Source organism: Zootoca vivipara, chromosome 6, assembly GCF_963506605.1.
Source record: "Zootoca vivipara chromosome 6, rZooViv1.1, whole genome shotgun sequence".
Taxonomy (NCBI): Eukaryota; Metazoa; Chordata; class Lepidosauria; order Squamata; family Lacertidae; genus Zootoca; species Zootoca vivipara.
In genome coordinates this window covers 36,920,837-36,940,738 of record NC_083281.1, presented here as the reverse complement: position 1 = coordinate 36,940,738, position 19,902 = coordinate 36,920,837, and the positions used below count along the sequence as shown (strand labels likewise).

Genomic DNA, 19,902 nt, shown 5'->3' with positions numbered 1-19,902 from the left:
AGCTAAGCTGGACATGAAAGGCTGTACTTTGTCTTTTGCATCACTGAGTGATTGCCAGATTTTAACCACTGGAATGATGGTGGGGAGGGGGTTCTCTTATGCCAAATCCATGCTGGTGGTTCACTTTACTGGTAGTGCTGTCCCTACAGAGTCTCTCAGTGTAGGTGGAACAGGTGAAATGGGCAACCAGGGCAGTGCTTAATGTAATTGTTGCAGGAAGCATCAGCTACACATTATTGTGGTGTTAGCACAACATGCAAAAGTGTGGAAGCAAAAGATGTGTTTATACAGTGGTACCTTGACTTACGAACGACTCAACCGATTTTTTTGACTTACGAATGGGGGTAATGGCTGCACGCTTACGAATGTATCGACACCCGGAAAAAAACCATGGTGGTTCGAATCCCCACGACGGGGTGAGCTCCCGTTGCTCGGTCCCTGCTCCTGCCAACCTAGCAGTTCAAAAGCACGTCAAAGTGCAAATAGATAAAGAGGTACTGATACAGCGGGAAGGTAAACGCTGTTTTCGTGCGCTGCTCTAGTTCGCCAGAAGCGGCTTAGTCATGCTAGCCACATGACCTGGAAGCTGTACGCCGGCTCCCTCGGCCAGTAAAGCGAGATGAGCACTACAACCCCAGAGTCAGTCACAACTGGACCTAATGGTCAGGGGTCCCTTTACTTTTTTACATCACTGAAAATTGCAACCACAACATTAATGTTCCTCTCACTATGTCCACTAACAGCACCTTTCCTCCAATAACTCCCATATTCCCCCTTTTCAAAAGTCCAAACTTCTCAATGTCTGTCTGATCTCACTGTCACTGAATTCCCCAGTGCACATTTCTTTCAAAGTAGTTTGTCCCTTCATGTAATTCCTTTAACTCTATGTTGAGGGAAAGGAGGCCCAGCCTGCCCCTGAAGGAAGGAAGCTTGATGGCAGCTGAGTGTCTGCTTTGAGGAGCCTGGATTGCTTTCCCCCTGCAGGTCTAACTGCCACTACACTCTCTTGAAATAGGATTGTGCCAAACAAATCCACACTTGCCCTGGGTGGTGAAATTGTTCTGAGCTAGGAAGTGTTACTGTCGGTTGGAGGAAGGATAAATGGCTGGAACATAGTAACTAAATATTTTCCCTAGAGGAGTAGCTCTATTCCCAAATTTGATGTGATAACCTGCTCTTGCACATTTTGCTAAATGTGTTTTGGCTGACCAATCCCCACAATGGAGCTCCTCTCCTCATGTTAGCCTGCTTGTGTGTGTGTGTGTGTGTGTGTGTGTGTGTGTGTGTGTGTGTGTGTTGTACTTGTGTTGGACAACAGAGCCTGTATCAGCAGAATGCAGTCTTCATGGCACCGTACAGATGTGTTTAGGTGTAGGTGGGTGGAACCTCAAAAATCTAGTTAGCCCCCAAAGCTGTGCCCCCGCCATGAGCCGGATAGGATGCATCACGTTAAATGTTACTTGCATGCATCTAAGAAATGGATCTTGTGATGCAAGGTGTAAAGTGAGCTTATGGATGAATATGACACGTCCTATGGAAGTGCAAGCACAGAGAGCTGATCATAATTTTGCTGATTTTTCTCCTACAGGTTTATAAACCATTTCCCAGCTTGAAGCTATTGCAATAATAAAGACATTTCTAGCTTTCCAAATTAGTTTGAAGATTTTGCTACGTAGTCCTTAAAAGTAAAACTGTGCAGCATATCTCTGGTTGGATACGTTGTGCTCTATCAAACCTGCTGGCAAAGTCCTTGGAGTTCTGGATTCCCAGCGGAGCCACCTTCTACCTCAGGGACACCCCCATGTCTTAAATTGTCCTAATTTATCTCAGGTTTAAAAAGGTTTCCCCAGAGTACTTCGGCATAACTGCCTTATGTCTAAAAGAGGATTAGACAAATTCATGGAGGATAAGGCTACCAGTAGCCAGTAGCCAGGATGGCAGTGCTCTGCCTCAATGGCCGGAGGCAGTAATTCTTCTGAATGTCAGTGCCTTGAAGCCACAGGAGGGGAGAGTGCTGTTGTGCTCAGATCTTGCTTGCGTGTGCTTCCTATAGGTAGCTGGTTTGCAACTGCAAGAACAGGAAAGCTGTACTAGATGGCCCACTGGCCTGATTCAGCAGGCTCTTATGTTCTTGATAAGGGTGATAGCACTAACCATGACCCTGCCGGAATTGCTCAACATACTGAAAGTTTTAATGTAGACAACTATACTCTTGCAGGAAACCTGCAGACCTTCAGAACTTGGCACCGGGGACTCACCCGCCCTTCATAACATTTAACAGTGAGGTGAAGACGGACGTGAACAAGATTGAAGAGTTTCTTGAAGATGTCCTCTGCCCACCCAAGTAAGTGTCGCTAAGGAGGCGGGGAGATGTATTGCAGAAAGATGTTTTGGTGGTGGTAGTCTCTGCCAATTCTCAGGATGGTATCGCTCTATATTGCCATGTACTCGTCATACAAGCTTACTTTATCAGCAGTAAGAGATGGCAGCTGTCCTTTATTACAGGCTTAGGACCAAAAAGGTTTTCCTACCCTATTGAAGCTGTATCTGTGGTATCTTTGTGCAACAGAGGCGAAATGCATAGGATTTCCAATTTCTAACCCACATTGCCATTCAGCCATTAAAAGCATGGTAGTACAAAGAGAATTCTAGCAATTGTGACGTCTCAGGTGACACTGGCAGAATGTCTTCCTGTCTCCTCTGTTGAAGGAACAGGAGGAACTTTAAGCAAGGTATTTTCTTATTATGAAGTTAGACTTTCTCTGTACAGTCTCCTTGGCAAAGCCATTTTGGTCCATAGTTTTATTAATTAATTTATTTATTACATTTATATCACAACTTCTCCAAGGAGCTCAAGGTTCCATTCCTTCCCATTTTGTCTTTGCAACAACCCTGTGAAGTAGGTGAGGCTGAGATACTGGCCCAAGATCACCCAGTGTGCTTTACAGGAGGGATTTGAACCCTAGCATTCCAGGTCTGAGCCCAGCACTCTTAACCACTACACCACACTGGTTCTGTAGATACGGTATGCTTATTAATGGTCCAGTTTCATAACTTTAAGTGGGAAACAAAACCCTAAGCTTCAAAAACAACAACAAATTAATTCCATATATATTAGTAAATGTGCCATATGTCCTTCTTAGGGAATTCTAAGATAAACTTTGTGACACAAGAAGTTAAGGTTTTCATGGAGCAACATGGTATGCTGGAAGTGACCGTGGGGTTTACTTCAGCCAAGCAGGTCGTGCAGCCATACCAGTCAGCTTCTCCGTTGCCTTGACCCTCCCCCTTTTCTTCCTTCCCATCGAACTTCTCACCAAACCTTTGGGCTATTGCACTCTTGGCATTGCTCTTTCCTGCTAGGGTGAGCGAGGATCAGACCCGGAATGCTTGGTTAAGCATTTCTATGACCTGAAAATTATTAAACGCAACAGAGTGGCAAGCAGGTCTGAACAGAAAAGAGTCTTTGTGTCTTTATTCACTTATCAGATTGATTATATTCTCTGCAGCCAAAGATGGAGAAGCTCTATACAGTCAGCAAAAACAAGACCTGGAGCTGACTGTAACTCAGATCATCAGCTTCTTATAGCAAAATTCCAGCTTAAACTGAAGAAAGTAGGAAAAACCACTGGGCCAGTAAGATACAATCTGAATCAAATCCCTTATGAATACACAGTGGAAGTGAGGAACAGGTTTAAGGATTTAGATTTGGTGGACAGAGTGCTTGAAGAACTATGGATGGAGGCTCGTAACATTATACAGGAGGCAGCAACGAAAACCATCCCAAGGAAAAGGAAATGCAAGAAAGCAAAATGGCTGTCCAACGAGGCCTTACAAATAGCGGAGGAGAGGAGGCAAGCAAAATGCAAGGGAGAAAGGGAAAGATACAGGAAACTGAATGCAGATTTCCAAAAAAACAGCAAGGAGAGACAAGAGGGTCTTCTTAAATGAGCAATGCAAAGAAATAGAGGAAAACAATAGAATGGGGAAAACCAGAGATCTGTTCAAGAAAATTGGAGACATGAAAGGAAAATTTCGTACAAAGATTACCATAATCAAGGACAAAAGTGGTAAGGACCTAACAGAAGCAGAAGACATCAAGAAGAGGTGGCAAGAATACACAGAGGAATTATACCAGAAAGATATGGAGGTCTCGTACACCCCAGGTAGTGTGGTTGCTGACCTTGAGCCAGACATCTTGGAGAGTGAAGTCAAATGGGCCTTAGAAAGCACTGCTAATAACAAGGCCAGTGGAAGTGATGATATTCCAGCTGAACTATTTAAAATTTTAAAAGATGATGCTGTTAAGGTGCTACACCCAATATGCCAGCAAGTTTGGAAAACTCAGCAATGGCCAGAGGATTGGAGAAGATCAGTCTACATCCCAATTCCAAAGAAGGGCAGTGCCAAAGAATGCTGCAACTACCGCACAATTGCGCTCATTTCACACGCTAGCAAGGTTATGCTTAAAATTCTACAAGGCAGGCTTAGGCAGTATGTGGACCGAGAACTCCCAGAAGTGCAAGCTGGATTTCGAAAGGGCAGAGGAACCAGAGACCAAATAGTAAACATGCGCTGGATTATGGAGAAAGCTAGAGAGTTCCAGAAAAACGTCTACTTCTGCTTCATTGACTATGCAAAAGCCTTTGACTGTGTCGACCACAGCAAACTATGGCAAGTTCTTAAAGAAATGGGAGTGCCTGATCACCTCATCTGTCTCCTGAGAAATCTTTATGTGGGACAAGAAGCTACAGTTAGAACTGGATATGGAACAACTGAGTGGTTCAAAATTGGGAAAGGAGTACGACAAGGTTGTATATTGTCTCCCTGCTTATTTAACTTATATGCAGAATTCATCATGCGAAAGGCTGGACTAGATGAATCCCAAACCGGAATTAAGATTGCCGGAAGAAATATCAACAACCTCAGATATGCAGATGACACAACCTTGATGGCAGAAAGCGAGGAGGAATTAAAGAACCTTTTAATGAGGGTGAAAGAGGAGAGCGCCAAATATGGTCTGAAGCTCAACATCAAAAAAACCAAGATCATGGCCACTGGTCCCATCACCTCCTGGCAAATAGAAGGGGAAGAAATGGAGGCAGTGAGAGATTTTACTTTCTTGGGCTCCTTGATCACTGCAGATGGTGACAGCAGTCACGAAATTAAAAGACGCCTGCTTCTTGGGAGAAAAGCAATGACAAACCTAGACAGCATCTTAAAAAGCAGAGAGATCACCTTGCCGACAAAGGTCCGTATAGTTAAAGCTATGGTTTTCCCAGTAGTGATGTATGGAAGTGAGAGCTGGACCATAAAGAAGGCTGATCGCCGAAGAATTGATGCTTTTGAATTATGGTGCTGGAGGAGACTCTTGAGAGTCCCATGGACTGCAAGAAGATCAAACCTATCCATTCTTAAGGAAATCAGCCCTGAGTGCTCCCTGGAAGGACAGATCGTGAAGCTGAGGCTCCAATACTTTGGCCACCTCATGAGAAGAGAAGAATCCTTGGAAAAGACCCTGATGTTGGGAAAGATTGAGGGCACTAGGAGAAGGGGACGACAGAGGACGAGATGGTTGGACAGTGTTCTCGAAGCTACGAACATGAGTTTGACCAAACTGCGGGAGGCAGTGCAAGACAGGAGTGCCTGGCGTGCTATGGTCCATGGGGTCACGAAGAGTCGGACACGACTAAACGACTAAACAACAACAACAAAAAGGAGAGACCAAAGGGGATTGATGATTACCAGCGATTGCCATCTTAAAACTCAACATGAAGTTGGCATTACTGATATTGCCGATACTTGGGATAAAACCAAGTCTGTCTTCTTAGTTTAAAGCCTTGTTTTCCACAATAATTTTCCTTAACATTTGCAAACTCCTTAAGAGTACGTAGGGGTGTTCTTGTTCTATTTGAATTTCATAAGGTGAAATGCAGTAGTTTCCATACAGACTAGTAACCAGTTCACTGTATTTTTCTTTTCCAACATGGCCCGCAAATTTGCCTGCAACTGGTATCTTCTTCTTTAATTCTGGAGAAATCCCCTGGGATTTCTGTCCTCATGCTGAACTTTGGACAGACTTTGAAAGCAATGAGATGCTTTCTCCTGGCTCATGGGAGGGAGGGAGGAGGGTGTCTCTCAGACCTTGTGTCTCTTAAGTGGCACAGTGCCAGTGACATCTTGCAGAGCTTTGAGGCTCCCCAGCACCTCTGTGGCTCAGTGCTTTCATAGCCTGATTGCTAGGAGAGAAGGGAAAGAATTTGCTCTCCCAGTCACGCTGGGCATTAGAGTTGTTGGCACACCTTCAAAGCTCACCACAAGCCCAGGTGGCGATCACAAACTGTGACTGGTTGTGAGTGCCAGCTAAAATGAGTGGACCCTAGGATGTCAAGGTGGGTATTCAGTGTCCTGGTTGATAGCTTTTTAGAAATCAGTCACTGTTTCACAACTAGCTTAAATCAGAATTTTAGCTGTATCCATATTTATTCCAAGGTGAGTTGAGCAAGGGGTTATCCCCCTTTTTAATGGAAGAAATACTGAAATTGTATCATTATATGCATATTGGGACTTTCTGGAATATACAGTAACTTCAGCGCTAAACATGTTTCTGAAGGCTTGTCAAAAATATGGGCAGATCTGGTACTTGGACAAAATTCTAAACGGTTTGCTGCTCAGGTAGCAACGTATTTTTAAAAGTTGCATCCATTTAAGTATTTCTCAGGGGAGGGCAGAGCTCCATGTGCCAACTCTGCAAATCTGTGGAATTCATTACGAGGGTAAAGCAGCATTTCTAAGCCACCACACTTCTTGCGTAATGTAATTGGCCACTGCTTGCTTTGGCAAAATTTCAGATGGCCTCTGACACTGAATGAATGACTCCTGTGAGTTCAGGCAGATGGAACTCTCTCCCATGTGCTCTGGGAAGAGCACTGGAGCATTATGTTTCTATCAGGTCGTAGTTATGCTGCCACTGTGCTCTTCCCAACTTGCAGGAAGGATAAATTAAATAGCTACAAAGCGATGATGCAAACAGATGCCAACAGATACAAATATATGTTTCTCTTCAGGTACACAAAGCTTTCACCAAAACATCCAGAATCAAACACTGCTGGAATGGACATCTTTGCTAAATTTTCTGCATTTATCAAGAATTCCAGGCCAGAAGCAAATGAAGGTACGGAATCTATTTTTGAATGTGTTATGTGGCATTAGCTCTCTTTGCTATCCATCTCCCCCTTCAGTTTCTTAGCTTGCCCAAGTAGAGGTTTCTCCCAAACACAGGCTGCCTTTAAGTGTTATCGTCATGTTTTGCAATACATTCAGCGAAGCTTTGATTATCTTTCCTTAGAACTGCTTCTGCAGTAGCAGAGAAGTGAGGAACAGAAGGTGCTCATCTTTTTCCTGTGCCTTTTGTGTTCCAAATTACCCATACTGCTCCCACCTCCACCCCTGTTGCCACCATAAGCTTTCAAATGCGTGTTTACAACTCTGCAAAGGAAAAAAAGTGACTGGTAGCAGAGAACATGCAGTAATCAGACAGAGTTTAACCCCCTGGCACATGTCCACTTCAAATTGTCTTTTTCTGAACTAGCATTTCAGCAAATTTAAAAGAAAATGGAGTAGGGGACAGTGTTGTTGGTCTTTTGATGCATGCATTTGAATAGAAGGCTTACTGAGGCTTTTAAAGGCTTCTGGACCAGGCGTGGAAAGTCTGGTCCCCCCAGATATTATTGGACTCAAATTCCCATCAAACCCAGCCAGCATAATCCAAATCGGGAGGGATAGGATTTGTAACCTGCAACATCTGGAGAGCCACAGGCTTTCCTGCCCTATTCTACACCTCAAGGGGCTAAAGTGGGCGATTCCACTTCATTAATGGCAATGGGACCAACATCTGTATGGCTGCCCTGTCGAGACTGTGTTCAAGAGCATTGTTGGACTTCTGAGCAGCAGGTGAGCTGTAGAACAAGGCCCTTCTGCCCTCATGTTTGGAAGCAAACAAGGTATAGCTCATGCAGCCTATTCCAGCTCTCTTCCTAAATCTGGCCAATCTGGAGTCAGCACTTTCTATATTGATCTTTGGTCTGAGGCATCAAGTAAAAGCTGGCCCTCTTGCCTGGTAGGATGAGACCTGTGTGAATGTACTTTTGTAGCCAGAGACAAGGGGAAGCATATATCATCTCATGGAGGCAGATTCTGGGTGCCATTGGAGGCTGCTAAATGGTAAACTTCATTTGATTCATACATGGGGCACCACCCCAAAAAACAATAGGTGCAAGCCCTATTGAAATGAATGAAGTTCTATAGGACCCTGTGAAATGTTGAGCTTTGTGGTTTTTGTACATGGCCCTTTTCTCAGTCAGCAAAACTGACACACCCAGTTTGTGTAGTCGTGAGCAAACAGTTGCTTCTTATTTTAAAGGCTAAGGCTTGTAGCCAGTGCTAGTCCTATTCAGAGTAGAACCACTGAAGGACATTAATTTCAGTAAGTTTCCTCAGCCCTAATATTTATCCTTGAAATGCTTCCTTTCTCATTATGCCTAAGGATTGTCCTTCCATGGCTTCTGTCTTTCGCTCATCTGGAAAATACATTGTGGTCCTTGGAACTGACTCACACCTTTTGAGCAAAGGCCCAGCTGTTTCCTCTCTCTATCCCTTGATTTGAAGTTCCGGGCTTTTCACATTTAAAAGATGTGCCAGCTGTGTGCATGTGCCTCATGAGATTTTTGAAGTTCTGCTGACAACAGTGGCCCGTTAAAGTTAATCATAAAATTGTTTGTGCAATCACCTTGCTTATGCTTAACAGCCCTTATGCTGTTGCATTCTAAGAGCAACTATTTATCCTCAGGACTGTCATTCACATCTATTTGTTTTCAACAGCACATGCTCATCAAAAGCTAGCAACTTATGTTTGCATGGAATTGGAGTTGTTGCCTCTCTGACTTTTGTTTGAATTTTGCACCATAAGTGCCTTTGGCCAGCTCTTGATAGCTATATATTGGGCTCATGCTGGCTCTTTCTGCTGGAACTGCTCTCCAGGATGATTATTTGGCTAGGGGTGTGGAGAGGAAACCCACATTAAAGTGAAATTGTACAGACATGAAGCATGGAACTGCTTCTGAGTGAGTATCAAAGAAGCCAATTCCATAGAATCTGCTACTGCATAACTAAGTTCCTGTGTTTGCAATCTTTTTCTGTAGGTTAAAAGTTGCACATCACACAAAGTGTGTCTTAAAAGAGAGGAAGCAGGTCTTGTTTTTTCCAGCCCTTTGGCTTATCTTGATCGTGAATTTAAAAAAGATGGCTAGATTATAATTTGATAAGTCATCTAGAACATGTGCACATCCATTTGCAGTATTGGTTCAGACAGTTAATGTCTTGTTGCACCTTTTTAAAGACAAGTGGATTTATAGTGATACAACCTTAAGTGTACTTGAATCCCTTTCATCAGATGCACATAAGAAATGTTCAGTTTGCCTGCAAGCAAATATGCACAGATGTAGAAGGAAATACAATCATACCTCAGTTTAAGTACGCTTCGGTTTGAGTACTTTCAGTTTAAGTACTCTGCGGACCCATCTGGAACGGATTAATCCACTTTCCATTACTTTCAGTGGGAAAGTTCGCTTCAGGTTAAGTACGCTTCAGGTTAAGTACAGACTTCCGGAACCAATTGGTACCAACCGAGGTACCACTGTATTGAAATTCAAGCTCAGTAGGCTGTAAAATGTGTTCATATGTGTACCCACTTGCTTAGTCTTATGTATTCATGTGTATCTCTGTTTCTGCTGCTCTATTTTTTTCATGGCCATGTGCCCCCACTGTCCACAGCTTTACTTTATATGTAGGTGTATTTGTCAATTGAAGATAACATTTTTTGCATTGGATGAAGTGGACACTGGTCCACAAAAGCTCATGCCAAAACAAGTTTCTTTAATGTGCCACAAGCTTCTTGGATTGTGTTTACTGTAGTAGACCAATCCTCTGATTGTAAAGAGAGAGGTGAGCAATTGAATCTGAAAGACGCTAAGCAGTAGCCATGTGTAGGAGTTGGGCAAGGCACTAGACTAGAAAAGCTGAGGTTCTTAGGGATGCTATGATCTACACCAGGAAGCAGATTTTGAAAAAAATGTAGCTATGATGAATACCCCCAGTCAGATTTTTCTAAGGGCCAGTTTTCCATCATTTAGGAAATCTTTCCTGTTTCCAGCCAAATCTACTTTCCTTTAACTCAGGGAAACATCATACACTCTTCATGATGCTGGACTCCAGCTCCCATCAACCCCTGCCTGCATATCCAGTGGCTGGGGATGAAGGGAGCTGGAGTCCAACAACATCTGAAGGGATCCAGGTTCCCCGTCCGTATTTTAGCTCAAATCTGTTCTTTGTGACTCTTGTGGAAATCTGGAATTTTTCTAGCTTCAGCTCCCCACCAATAATTAGTGAGTTGGCTGAAAAATTCTATACTCATAATTTTTATTGCCTGATGTACCTACTGTTGGCATTTTCTCTGAAAGCTCTGCCAATTTCCCCTCTTGTATCAAACACTGTGCTACCCTTGGTGGTCTAAAAATGGCACTTAAACTGAATCCACAGACCTATAGACCTTGGATTATGTTCCCTGTTAGTAAATGAGAAATCTGTGGTTGCTAGGCGACCTTTTGCCACAGGGACCTCATACAGCAGCTCATTGTAAGGAAACAATATTGACAGCAGTATCTTTTCCATGGTGCATTTTTCTGGTGGCTTTTGTACTCGGTTACAGTTTCTGTTAACTTTCTAGCTGCTTTTTTCCTTTGTGGCCTGTAAAATATTGTGCTTAGGGGTGGATTGGCCATGTAGGTTATTGCTTAAGTCATTTGCAAGGTTGAGCTACTGATGAGGATTGTCTCAGGCTCACCTTTAACCCTGAATATATCAAATAGTCCCAGCTCATGTATGCCCTGTGCTGAAGATCAGTATTCTACAGTTTAGCTATCTGTATTTTGTGATCTGCGTTTTATTCTGCATAATTCCGCTTCTGTAGTCATGGGGGAGGAGCTGTATAGGCACTGAAGTCCCACCCACTGGCAATCCCTTTCAAGTCTTCTCTTCACAACCACAAGGGCTAGAAATTTATTTTTCATTAGAGATTATTTTTAAAATTTTGCAGCAAGTATCTCATTCTGTGGCTTTTCTGGACTTGCATGGAATTGCAGCATACACATAGTCATGATTACTGAAAATGGCATTGAGCTCTGGGAAACAGATACAGCTACACATTAGTTGGAAGGCAAGATGGAGGCACAGGTCCAAGTAGGTTAATTTCCAGAATTCTGTGGAGTAGTCTTTGGGTACTGCAACCCTCTACTGACTCTCTACTTCACTTGGATTCAGATGAATTTGCTTTGACTATAAGCTGGCCTGTTTCTTCACTGTTCTGCCAAGTAGTGTCCTGCAGCTTGCATGCCCAATGGCTGTTTCTCTTCTGAATTGGAGCAGGTGGAGGGAGTATTGCACACACCCAGAGGAGTTTTGCACCAAATGCTCCACGGATTCTCCTACTCATAGAATATATTGAGTGGGGAGGGGGAGGAAAAGGCTACTCCTGTGGAGTTTCTGGGTGGGAGCCATTGTCTTGAAGTCAAACTTACATCAGCATTGGCTCAAAACTGGAAACGACACTGTTGTGGCTAATACAGAATGCATGCAGTAGATGGGAGAATTTCAAAGCAGACGATCCCACAGAATGGCTCATAGTTCTCATTCCAGGCTAAGGGCAAGATGTGCAGAGGTTAGTTGGAATCCATCTCAATGCTGTCAGAGCAACTTTACTCGATGGCACATTGCTCCCACTATGAAATCAGATCTGGGGTTTGCTTTTTCTACATCTTGCAGACCTTCCTGGGTTCAGTGGAGGCAGAGCTTAAGGGTGTAAAATCTTGATTGCCCTAGCCTGTAGAAGCAACAAAGCCTTCATTACTTTGATTCATTAGTACTTGTAGACACAGGGTTTTCTTTTGACATTCTAAAGTTTAGAAGTCATTGCTTGGATTGTCTTGGAGAAGGAACATTGCTGATATCCTCTTTTTGCAGGGTTATGTAAATACTTCTCCAACCCTACATTCTTTTTATGGCCTTTCAAACAGGCGGGGCAAAGCTCTCTTTCCTTTAAGGAGAGAAATGTTGGTGAAGACTGCCCTCTGCTGTTACTTCAAGAACTAATATGCAACAGTAATGGCGCTTAAGCTGAAATTGAGTGCGTCATCCGGGCTGAAAGGGCCACATTCTAAACGGCACCCCAAAATAACAGATTCTCCATTTTTTGCTTGGTGGGTGATTAATACCGTAGATTGCTTGGCGCTGTTTCCTTTGGGGATTGATTTATCCAGCACCATTGGCTTTCCTTCTTCCTTCTTCACTGGCTAACTCTTCCAGCCTTGGAGAGAGGCCTTCTGAAAACTCTGCAGAAGTTGGATGAGTACCTGAATACACCTCTCCCTGATGAGATCGATGAGAATAGCATGGAGGATATCGCAGCTTCCACCCGCAAGTTTCTGGATGGTGATGAGATGACGCTAGCAGACTGCAACTTGTTGCCCAAACTACATATTGTCAAGGTGGGTGGAACTACCTTGAGGGCTAGTTTACATATGCACGCATTTGGCGCTTGACTCAATTGAATGTGATAATTTCCTGTAGTGGCAAATGGCCTTTGGGAAATTCTATCGGGTGCCTGCACACCTACAAGTTGCCACTGATGCTAAGCTTCCTATTCATTTTACAGGGAAGGGGGCATACCCAAGTTGCCTGCAGAAGGTTGCAGGTTCAATCCCTGTCTTACACTGTGTCAAATCATTGGCCCATCTAGCTCAATATTGCCTACACTGATTGGCAGCTGCTGTCCAGGATTTCAGTCTCTCCTAGCATTACATGGAAATGCCTAGGATTGAACCTGGGATCTACCACTCTACCTCTGCTTTTACCACTGAGCTCCACCCCTTCCCCTGTATTAGGCAAGATGGACAAGTAATCTGACTTGGTATTAAGCAGCTTCCCCTCTCATTCTTACATGCAGACAAGTCTGATGCTATGTTGTGGTTCTGGTTGCAGTCTCAAAGCACAAAAATTATGGGCTGGTCTCATCTCTCTTTGGACATTGTAAAACAGCTGTTCTTCTCTTTCTTTGCTCCTAGGTTGTGGCCAAAAAGTATCGCAACTTCGATATTCCCAAGACAATGACTGGGATTTGGAGATACCTGACAAATGCCTACGGTCGTGATGAATTCACCAACACTTGTCCTGGAGACAAAGAGATTGAAATTGCCTACAGCGATGTAGCTAAGAGACTCACTAAATAAGCAGTGTTTCGCACACATTTCATAATGAAAGGCTTCTTTTAACAGACTGCTCCCCTTTTGTCTTTTTAAGATAGTGATTTACTTTGCATGTACTTGCAGTTATTCAGTGTTACATTGGGTAGACCAGGTATTTTTTCTTTCTTTCAAAAAATGCAAACCAATGTTATGGCGTTTGCTTGCTTTGTATCCTATAATAAGCAAGCTGAGCACAGCAGTTCATGTTGCAGCGAAGCAATTCTGGAACGTGGCCCAGAACTGCTGAGTGGGACCCCTGCTTCTACTACCTGGGCCTGCAGATCCTGGGTCTCAATTAGGTAGGACAGCCATCTTACATAGTCCAAGGAACTGAGTGGTAAAGCTTTTCCTGGATTGAGCATTTCAGGTAGTGGGAGTGGAGTGCAAGTTTGAACACTTTTCCTATATTAGAAGGCACCTTCTCTCTTCTTTTCTGCACACACTTGGCTTGTTGGGGAGATGGCTTCAGCATGCTCTTCTCCAATAGAATATTTTGATGCACATAATTTTATTCATTGCAGAGCAAACACAGCCTCCGCAGCTCCAAACTTAGGTGATTCAGCCTAAGGAAAGGGGTTTTTTTTAACCACTTGCTGCTTCTGATTATATAAAGTGGCCTTTAAATCTCAAATTGCATCTTGGGGATTTTCAGATTTGTCTAGGAACCACTTCTTGGTGTGAATTAAGGATTATTTATGTATTTTTGAGATGCTGTTGCATACTAGAGCTCTCCTGAAACACTGTACCTGCTGGTCTGTCTGAACAGTGCACCAAAGTCTCTTACTGCCTCACTGAAAAGAGCTACATGCAAAACCTTTGGGCAGCCTGCCTGCTCATGAGGAAAAGGGCACATTTCAACAAGCTCAAATGCCACAAGCTGTGACCCATAGACACCAGGAACCCAATAAACTGTGTTCTTGGAGGTGACAAGGGTTCACTGCATATGCTTGCATGGGTGGGGTGCGGGAGTACATTTTCCTGCAGGTCTCCAACTGATTGGATCAAAAAGCAAGACATCTTTATTGGATGAAGCACAATAATCCAAGGCCAAAATAGCAAGTTGCTTTTTTTAAAGGCACTAGGAGGCTTGTCAATATGTGGGATTTATTTGTAACATCATTCCAAACCTGAGCTGTCAAGCAGCCTAAATATGCCAGATGTTTCTACTCAACATGTAACTACTCTTTTATGTTGCTAGCACGAAATGCTGCGGTTGGGTGCCAGGGGTGCTTTCTTCTCACTGTGCTAATGTCAGACTCCTGCAAATAACTATTTTTTATTTTTAAATATGTGGAAGTGGCCTTTAGATACCAACTGTTTTGCCTTACGTGCATAATTCCCTATTGGTGATTCTCTCCTTGGTAGTTTGTAAGTGTGGAATGTGGAGTTCTTAGCCCCTCTTTCATTTGTTTCTTCCTTCAATACGTCTGACAGCTGCATATATACCTGATCTATATTTTTTCACACCGCAATCATTAACACATTCAAGGTCCAAGTTGTGTATTTCTAGAACAGCACCAAGGAATAGCACTGTAAAAGCAACGGTTTGTGTTGCTGACTTGGGTTTTCTTTAATAAAAGGAAAGGCAAGGATTTGAGGCTTGGAGCAAACTTTCTATTTATTTTAAATGCCATCAAAGACTACTCCAGCCAATCAATACTAGTCTTCTTGCCAGCATACCTTTTGTAACTTTTACACTGGAGTGTACATTTTAAAAGCACGTATAAGGGCTCCTGTTAACAGACTTTCTGCAGCCCAACTCTGTGCATACTGTACTTGCTCAGAAGCAAGTTGCACTGAGTTTAGTGTGGTTTATTCCCAAGCACATGTGTGTAGCATTGCAGCCTGGCTTACTCAGCATAAGTGAGGGCATGGAAGAGGTTTAGGGAACCTTTTATTTGTACAAAATTTCATTTTGGTGAGGGACTTGGTGTTAAGAGCCTTAGGTTTGTGGTTTTCCTTTTTAAAAATCTAAGAATCATACGTTGTGATCTTCTGATCCAATAAGTAGACACATGATTTCAGTAATAGCTTTGTATTTGTTATCTATGCCTTTGTGGTGCCTTCTTTCTCTTTGCCAGTATTCACAAAAGCCAGTCTTAGGCTTAAGGGTGGCCCCAAAGCATCCTGCAGCTTTGACACAAAACACTAGAAGGTAGAACCTTTCCTAGCATGTTTGCTACCTCTTCGTTTAATTTCACTGGCCCGAAATCTGCTCCAGATTCTTCTTCTTGCTGATTTTGCCCACGTGCCTTTAAGTCAGTTGACCGGCTTGGTGTAAACATTTGGGGGGTAAGGTACCCAAAGGGTAGAATCGTGTTGTACAGCCTGGTGGATCTTATGTCCTGCTAATGCCCACACTTGTTTACCTTCCAGTTGTCATTTTGCCTGGCAAATTTAAAGTTTCAGATTGGATGGTAGGATGACCAGTGTGACTAGATGGGATTCGAAGAAAAAGATGATCAGATGTGGGTGATTAGCTCAAATTCTTGCCAAGTCACTGTCCACATAACCACCTCTTACGTAACTGCTATTTCCCCATCTGGTGCTTGGTGGATTGTGTTTATTTGAAAGCTTACCTTTAATGAGTCATGAAAGTAAATAACTCGGCACCTCCCAACAGTATCAGTCAAAAGGGAAGAAGCAGCCTGCCAATTTTTTTTTTAATTACACCGCAGCACAGGACAACCTTCATCATTTGGTGCTGATTATGCCTTAGTACTCTTTGACGAAACCTTTCCGGTTTGAAATGTAGACAGCAGTTGAATCTTATGCTCTTGATTCTATTAAGTTGGAACAGAGAAGTCATTTGGAAGTACGGTATATTTTAGAGAGAAGCATCATCTCTCTCTCTCTGTAATATTGATGTGCATAAATGTTCTTTCGTGTGACCAGTTATCCACTTGGTGTGTAGTAGAGGCAGTTTCTCCCACAAGATAAGGTGCATAATTTGTGGTTGCAAGTGATCAACCATTTGGTTAACTTTAGCAGCCCACATGAGTGAAAGCATTATGTTTTCCTCTTGAATGAATAAAGAGATGGGTGTGTGTTTGTGGATGGGGGCTTCTGTCATCAAATGGGAATTTTTTTTTATAGTTACGTTTTTGCAACTAAAATGTGAAAGGAATTCCTATTAGCTGACCTTTGTTTAGCCTATGAAATTGGTAGCATTCATATGCAGATTATCTTTCTGGAAGACGGAGAAAACCCCAAGTTTGACTTAACAATTATTCTTCCAAGGTTGGAGAGAAGGGAATGTGGAAAGACACGTGTTGTACCTACTGTATTTATAGTTTGGGAACTTGCCTAACCTGCACAAAACTGAAGAGTTAATGATTTTGCCACTTGCCAGTTTCTTACATCATATTTTTAATGTGCATATGCATTCTTAACAGAATTTCAGACATTCTGCTTCTAGCCATCCAAAATAGCAAATGTAGGTCTAATTCTCAGACCAGGCACCCCCAAACTGCGGCCCTCCAGATGTTTTGGCCTACAACTCCCATAATCCCTAGCTAAGAGGACCAGTGGTCAGGGATGATGGGAATTGTAGTCCAAAACATCTGGAGGGCCGAAGTTTGGGGATGCCTGTCTCAGACATTCCCCTAACCCACCATCCTCAGACTTTTGAGCATGGGATGATAGTTGCATGAGAACCAGAAGTGTGAGCAAGAGCAGCTCCTTGTAGCAATTCCTTAAATGTTCCCCCTGTATTAATGTGACTTCCAAAATGTCTTTCCACTCCTATAGCCAAAGATGTTTTAAATTCCCATTCTAGTTGTCAGTCTAGGAGCATTTGAGGAATCACACCTCTGCCTAAACCCGGGCGGTGGAGGGTGGAATCTGTGGCTCTCTTGATGCTGCTTGATTCCCAGCTCCCAGGACCCCCAGCGGGCACAGTCAAAGTGCAGAATTATGGGAGTTGCAGTCCAGCAACAAGGCCACAGCTTCTCTCACTTTGGCCCTAAAAATAGGCAGGAGTGTTAATTTTTAGAATGATTGAAGTCATCTCAGAACTGGTGTGTCGGGAAATTCTGTGCATGTATTATTGTTAGCCACAGGATAGTTGTGCCATTGAAAGAGCCTGCTGGCTTGGACCACTCCGAGAGGCAACTCCTACTGAAGAGGAACATACCAACTGGCTGCATCTAATGTTATTCTGAGTGCAGAATGCTGCTTGGATTCTGCTTCACAAGTAACAAGAAGGGTTGAGGTGGCTCTGAAGTCCTTGCGGCAAACATAATTCAGGAGGAAAAGTCTTTGCCCTCATCCTATGCCCTTTGATGTCATAACACTATGGATTCCAATATTTTGGATGATGCATTGTCCACATGCTCTCTGTTGGGTCATCTTTGTATAAGATAATTGGCCATTCTGCTTATTTTGTTTATAGTGAAATAGAATTTATTTTTAAAAGAAAAGCTCTGGGTTATATGCAGTGTTAGTCATGCTCCATCAGAGTAGACCCATTGAAATGAATGGGCATGATTAATTTGGGCTCACTCATCAGTGGACCTACTCTGAGTAGCACTTAGGTGGCTACAACCCAGAGAATTAAAATTGCATGATTTATATATATCAAGGGATGCCTTTTTAACAAGGTCACTTTTGCTCAGCAGGCAGAGCCTTGAGGAACAAAGAGAACAGGTGGAACACTTCTCTCAAAAGTGTGCAGAGCGTTTGTGAAACCATTACACTTGTCTGACTTGCACACGAACCAGTGTGCCACATTCTGGGTACGGAGAGGTAGGAAAGCAAACCTCAGGTTCCCCACCTCCGTCCAAGACCTTTCTGTGGGACTCCAGCTCTCATGAGCCCCAGCCAGCACAGCTGAAGATCAGGCCTCTGTAACAAAAGTATTTTCTGTGGACTAGGCTCAAATTGGTTCTGTTTATATTATCGGTCTCTAAAGGTCATGGGCCACAGAAATTGGTCTAGCCCAGGCATCCCCAAACTTCGGCCCTCCAGATGTTTTGGACTACAATTCCCATCTTCCCCAGCCACTGGTCCTGTTAGCTAGGGATCATGGGAGTTGTAGGTCAAAACACCTGGAGGGCCGCAGTTTGGGGGTACCTGGTCTAGCCTATATGCTACAGCTAAATATTAACAAGCAGCAACCAGCTTAGAAATTTGGCCATTCTAGGGCCTACCAGTGTCTAAATGTAGCACACGAAGGGTGGTCTAATTCATACCAAAAGTGTTATGTATAGTGGGGGACTACACATGAGAGCTGAGGTCTGGCTTCATTCCCTAGTGCTTGAAGCATGTATAATTTTTTTGGGGGGGGGGAGTTGTGGAACCTTGGTTATGACTCACCTGCCTACCTGCCTTTCCATGAAATGTTGCTTTAAGAGGCAATGCTATATCAACTCTTCATGCTAAAAATGAATAACTGTCCCCTCCCAGCTGTGACTAACGGTAGATGTTTTGTCCCATGTTGAAACCACAATTGCTTAGATACAGTCAAGTTCCTTATTATCCTTTTGAACATACCCAAAAAGGTTGTTCTGAGCAAAACATGTTATAAATCCTGTTTTATCTGCTCAACTGTTGCATCTGGGTGAGCGGGGGCACAGATTCCCAGAATGGGCAGGGCATTGATTTGGCATTTGTACAGAGATACCTGGAATCTCTTATGATATATTGTAATATGCTTCTCTCTTCACTTTCCTGGAATATCTTTTACAGGTATACTGGCAAACTGCTGGCAGCTGTTTTAAAAAATAAAATTTATATTTTTCACTTAATATGATCTTGGCTATTTCTTCTCTGGATTTTTGCGGCAGGGGCTATAGCTCGGGGTAGAGTGCATGCCTTGCATGCAGAAGGTGCCAGGTTTAATCCTAAAATGGGAAGGACTCCCGTCTGAAACCCTAGAGAGATGCTACTAGGCCAGTGACCTTTTCAGCTTGGTGTGTCAAAATTCGCCAAAAAACTGAGCATAACTTGGGTGGTGTGTCACTTCAAGAAAAAAACCATAGTTTTGCGATATTTATAGTTTAAATAACAAAAATGTATAATTGTAATATATACTGTATTTAATAAACTAAAAACTAATTATTTAACCTAACCAAACCAAAAAACCCTTATTTATCACAAAGTGCCCAGAGTTGTTTTGGGTGTGTGTGTGCAAAAGTTCCTTTGCTTTTTTGGGGGGGATGCCCCAAAGCTGCTGCGCTTTTTTGGGGTGAAAGAGAAGAGAAGTAAATGACGAATAATACCTTCTCTGGAACTAACACGCAGCACTGCCATAGTTCGCCAAAGTGCCAAAAAACCCAGCACAGAACAGGTTAAAAAACGAACGCTGTTACACCCAATCATAGTCTGCCAAAGCGCCAGAAAAAACAGCACAGAAAGGGTTAAAAACCAATCTCTGGCTACCAGCAACAGCGGAGACAAGCTGTAGCAGAGACAAGCTGTAGGAGCGGGAGAACAAATGGGGGGGGGACAACAGCGCGAATGGCCGGTGGGGTGTGTGCCAGCAGTGAGGGCTCTGCGTGTCACAGGTTCGCCATCACTGTACTAGGCAGTGTAATCCAGCTTTCTC

The 19,902-nt window shown here is 43.3% G+C and overlaps 1 protein-coding gene across 1 annotated transcript in view; it reads left to right on the top strand.

Annotated features, from left to right (window-relative positions):
• The window catches only part of CLIC4 (chloride intracellular channel 4), a 49,407-nt gene extending 30,305 nt beyond the window's left edge, over positions 1–19,102 (top strand). Inside the window, exons 3-6 of the mRNA XM_035118109.2 lie at positions 2,219–2,344; positions 7,068–7,174; positions 12,418–12,599; positions 13,176–19,102. Coding sequence (XP_034974000.1) covers positions 2,219–2,344; positions 7,068–7,174; positions 12,418–12,599; positions 13,176–13,340 — 580 coding nt within the window. The 3' untranslated portion in view covers positions 13,341–19,102. The remainder of the gene's footprint in view (positions 1–2,218; positions 2,345–7,067; positions 7,175–12,417; positions 12,600–13,175) is intronic.
• The last annotated feature ends 800 nt before the right edge of the window (positions 19,103–19,902 follow it).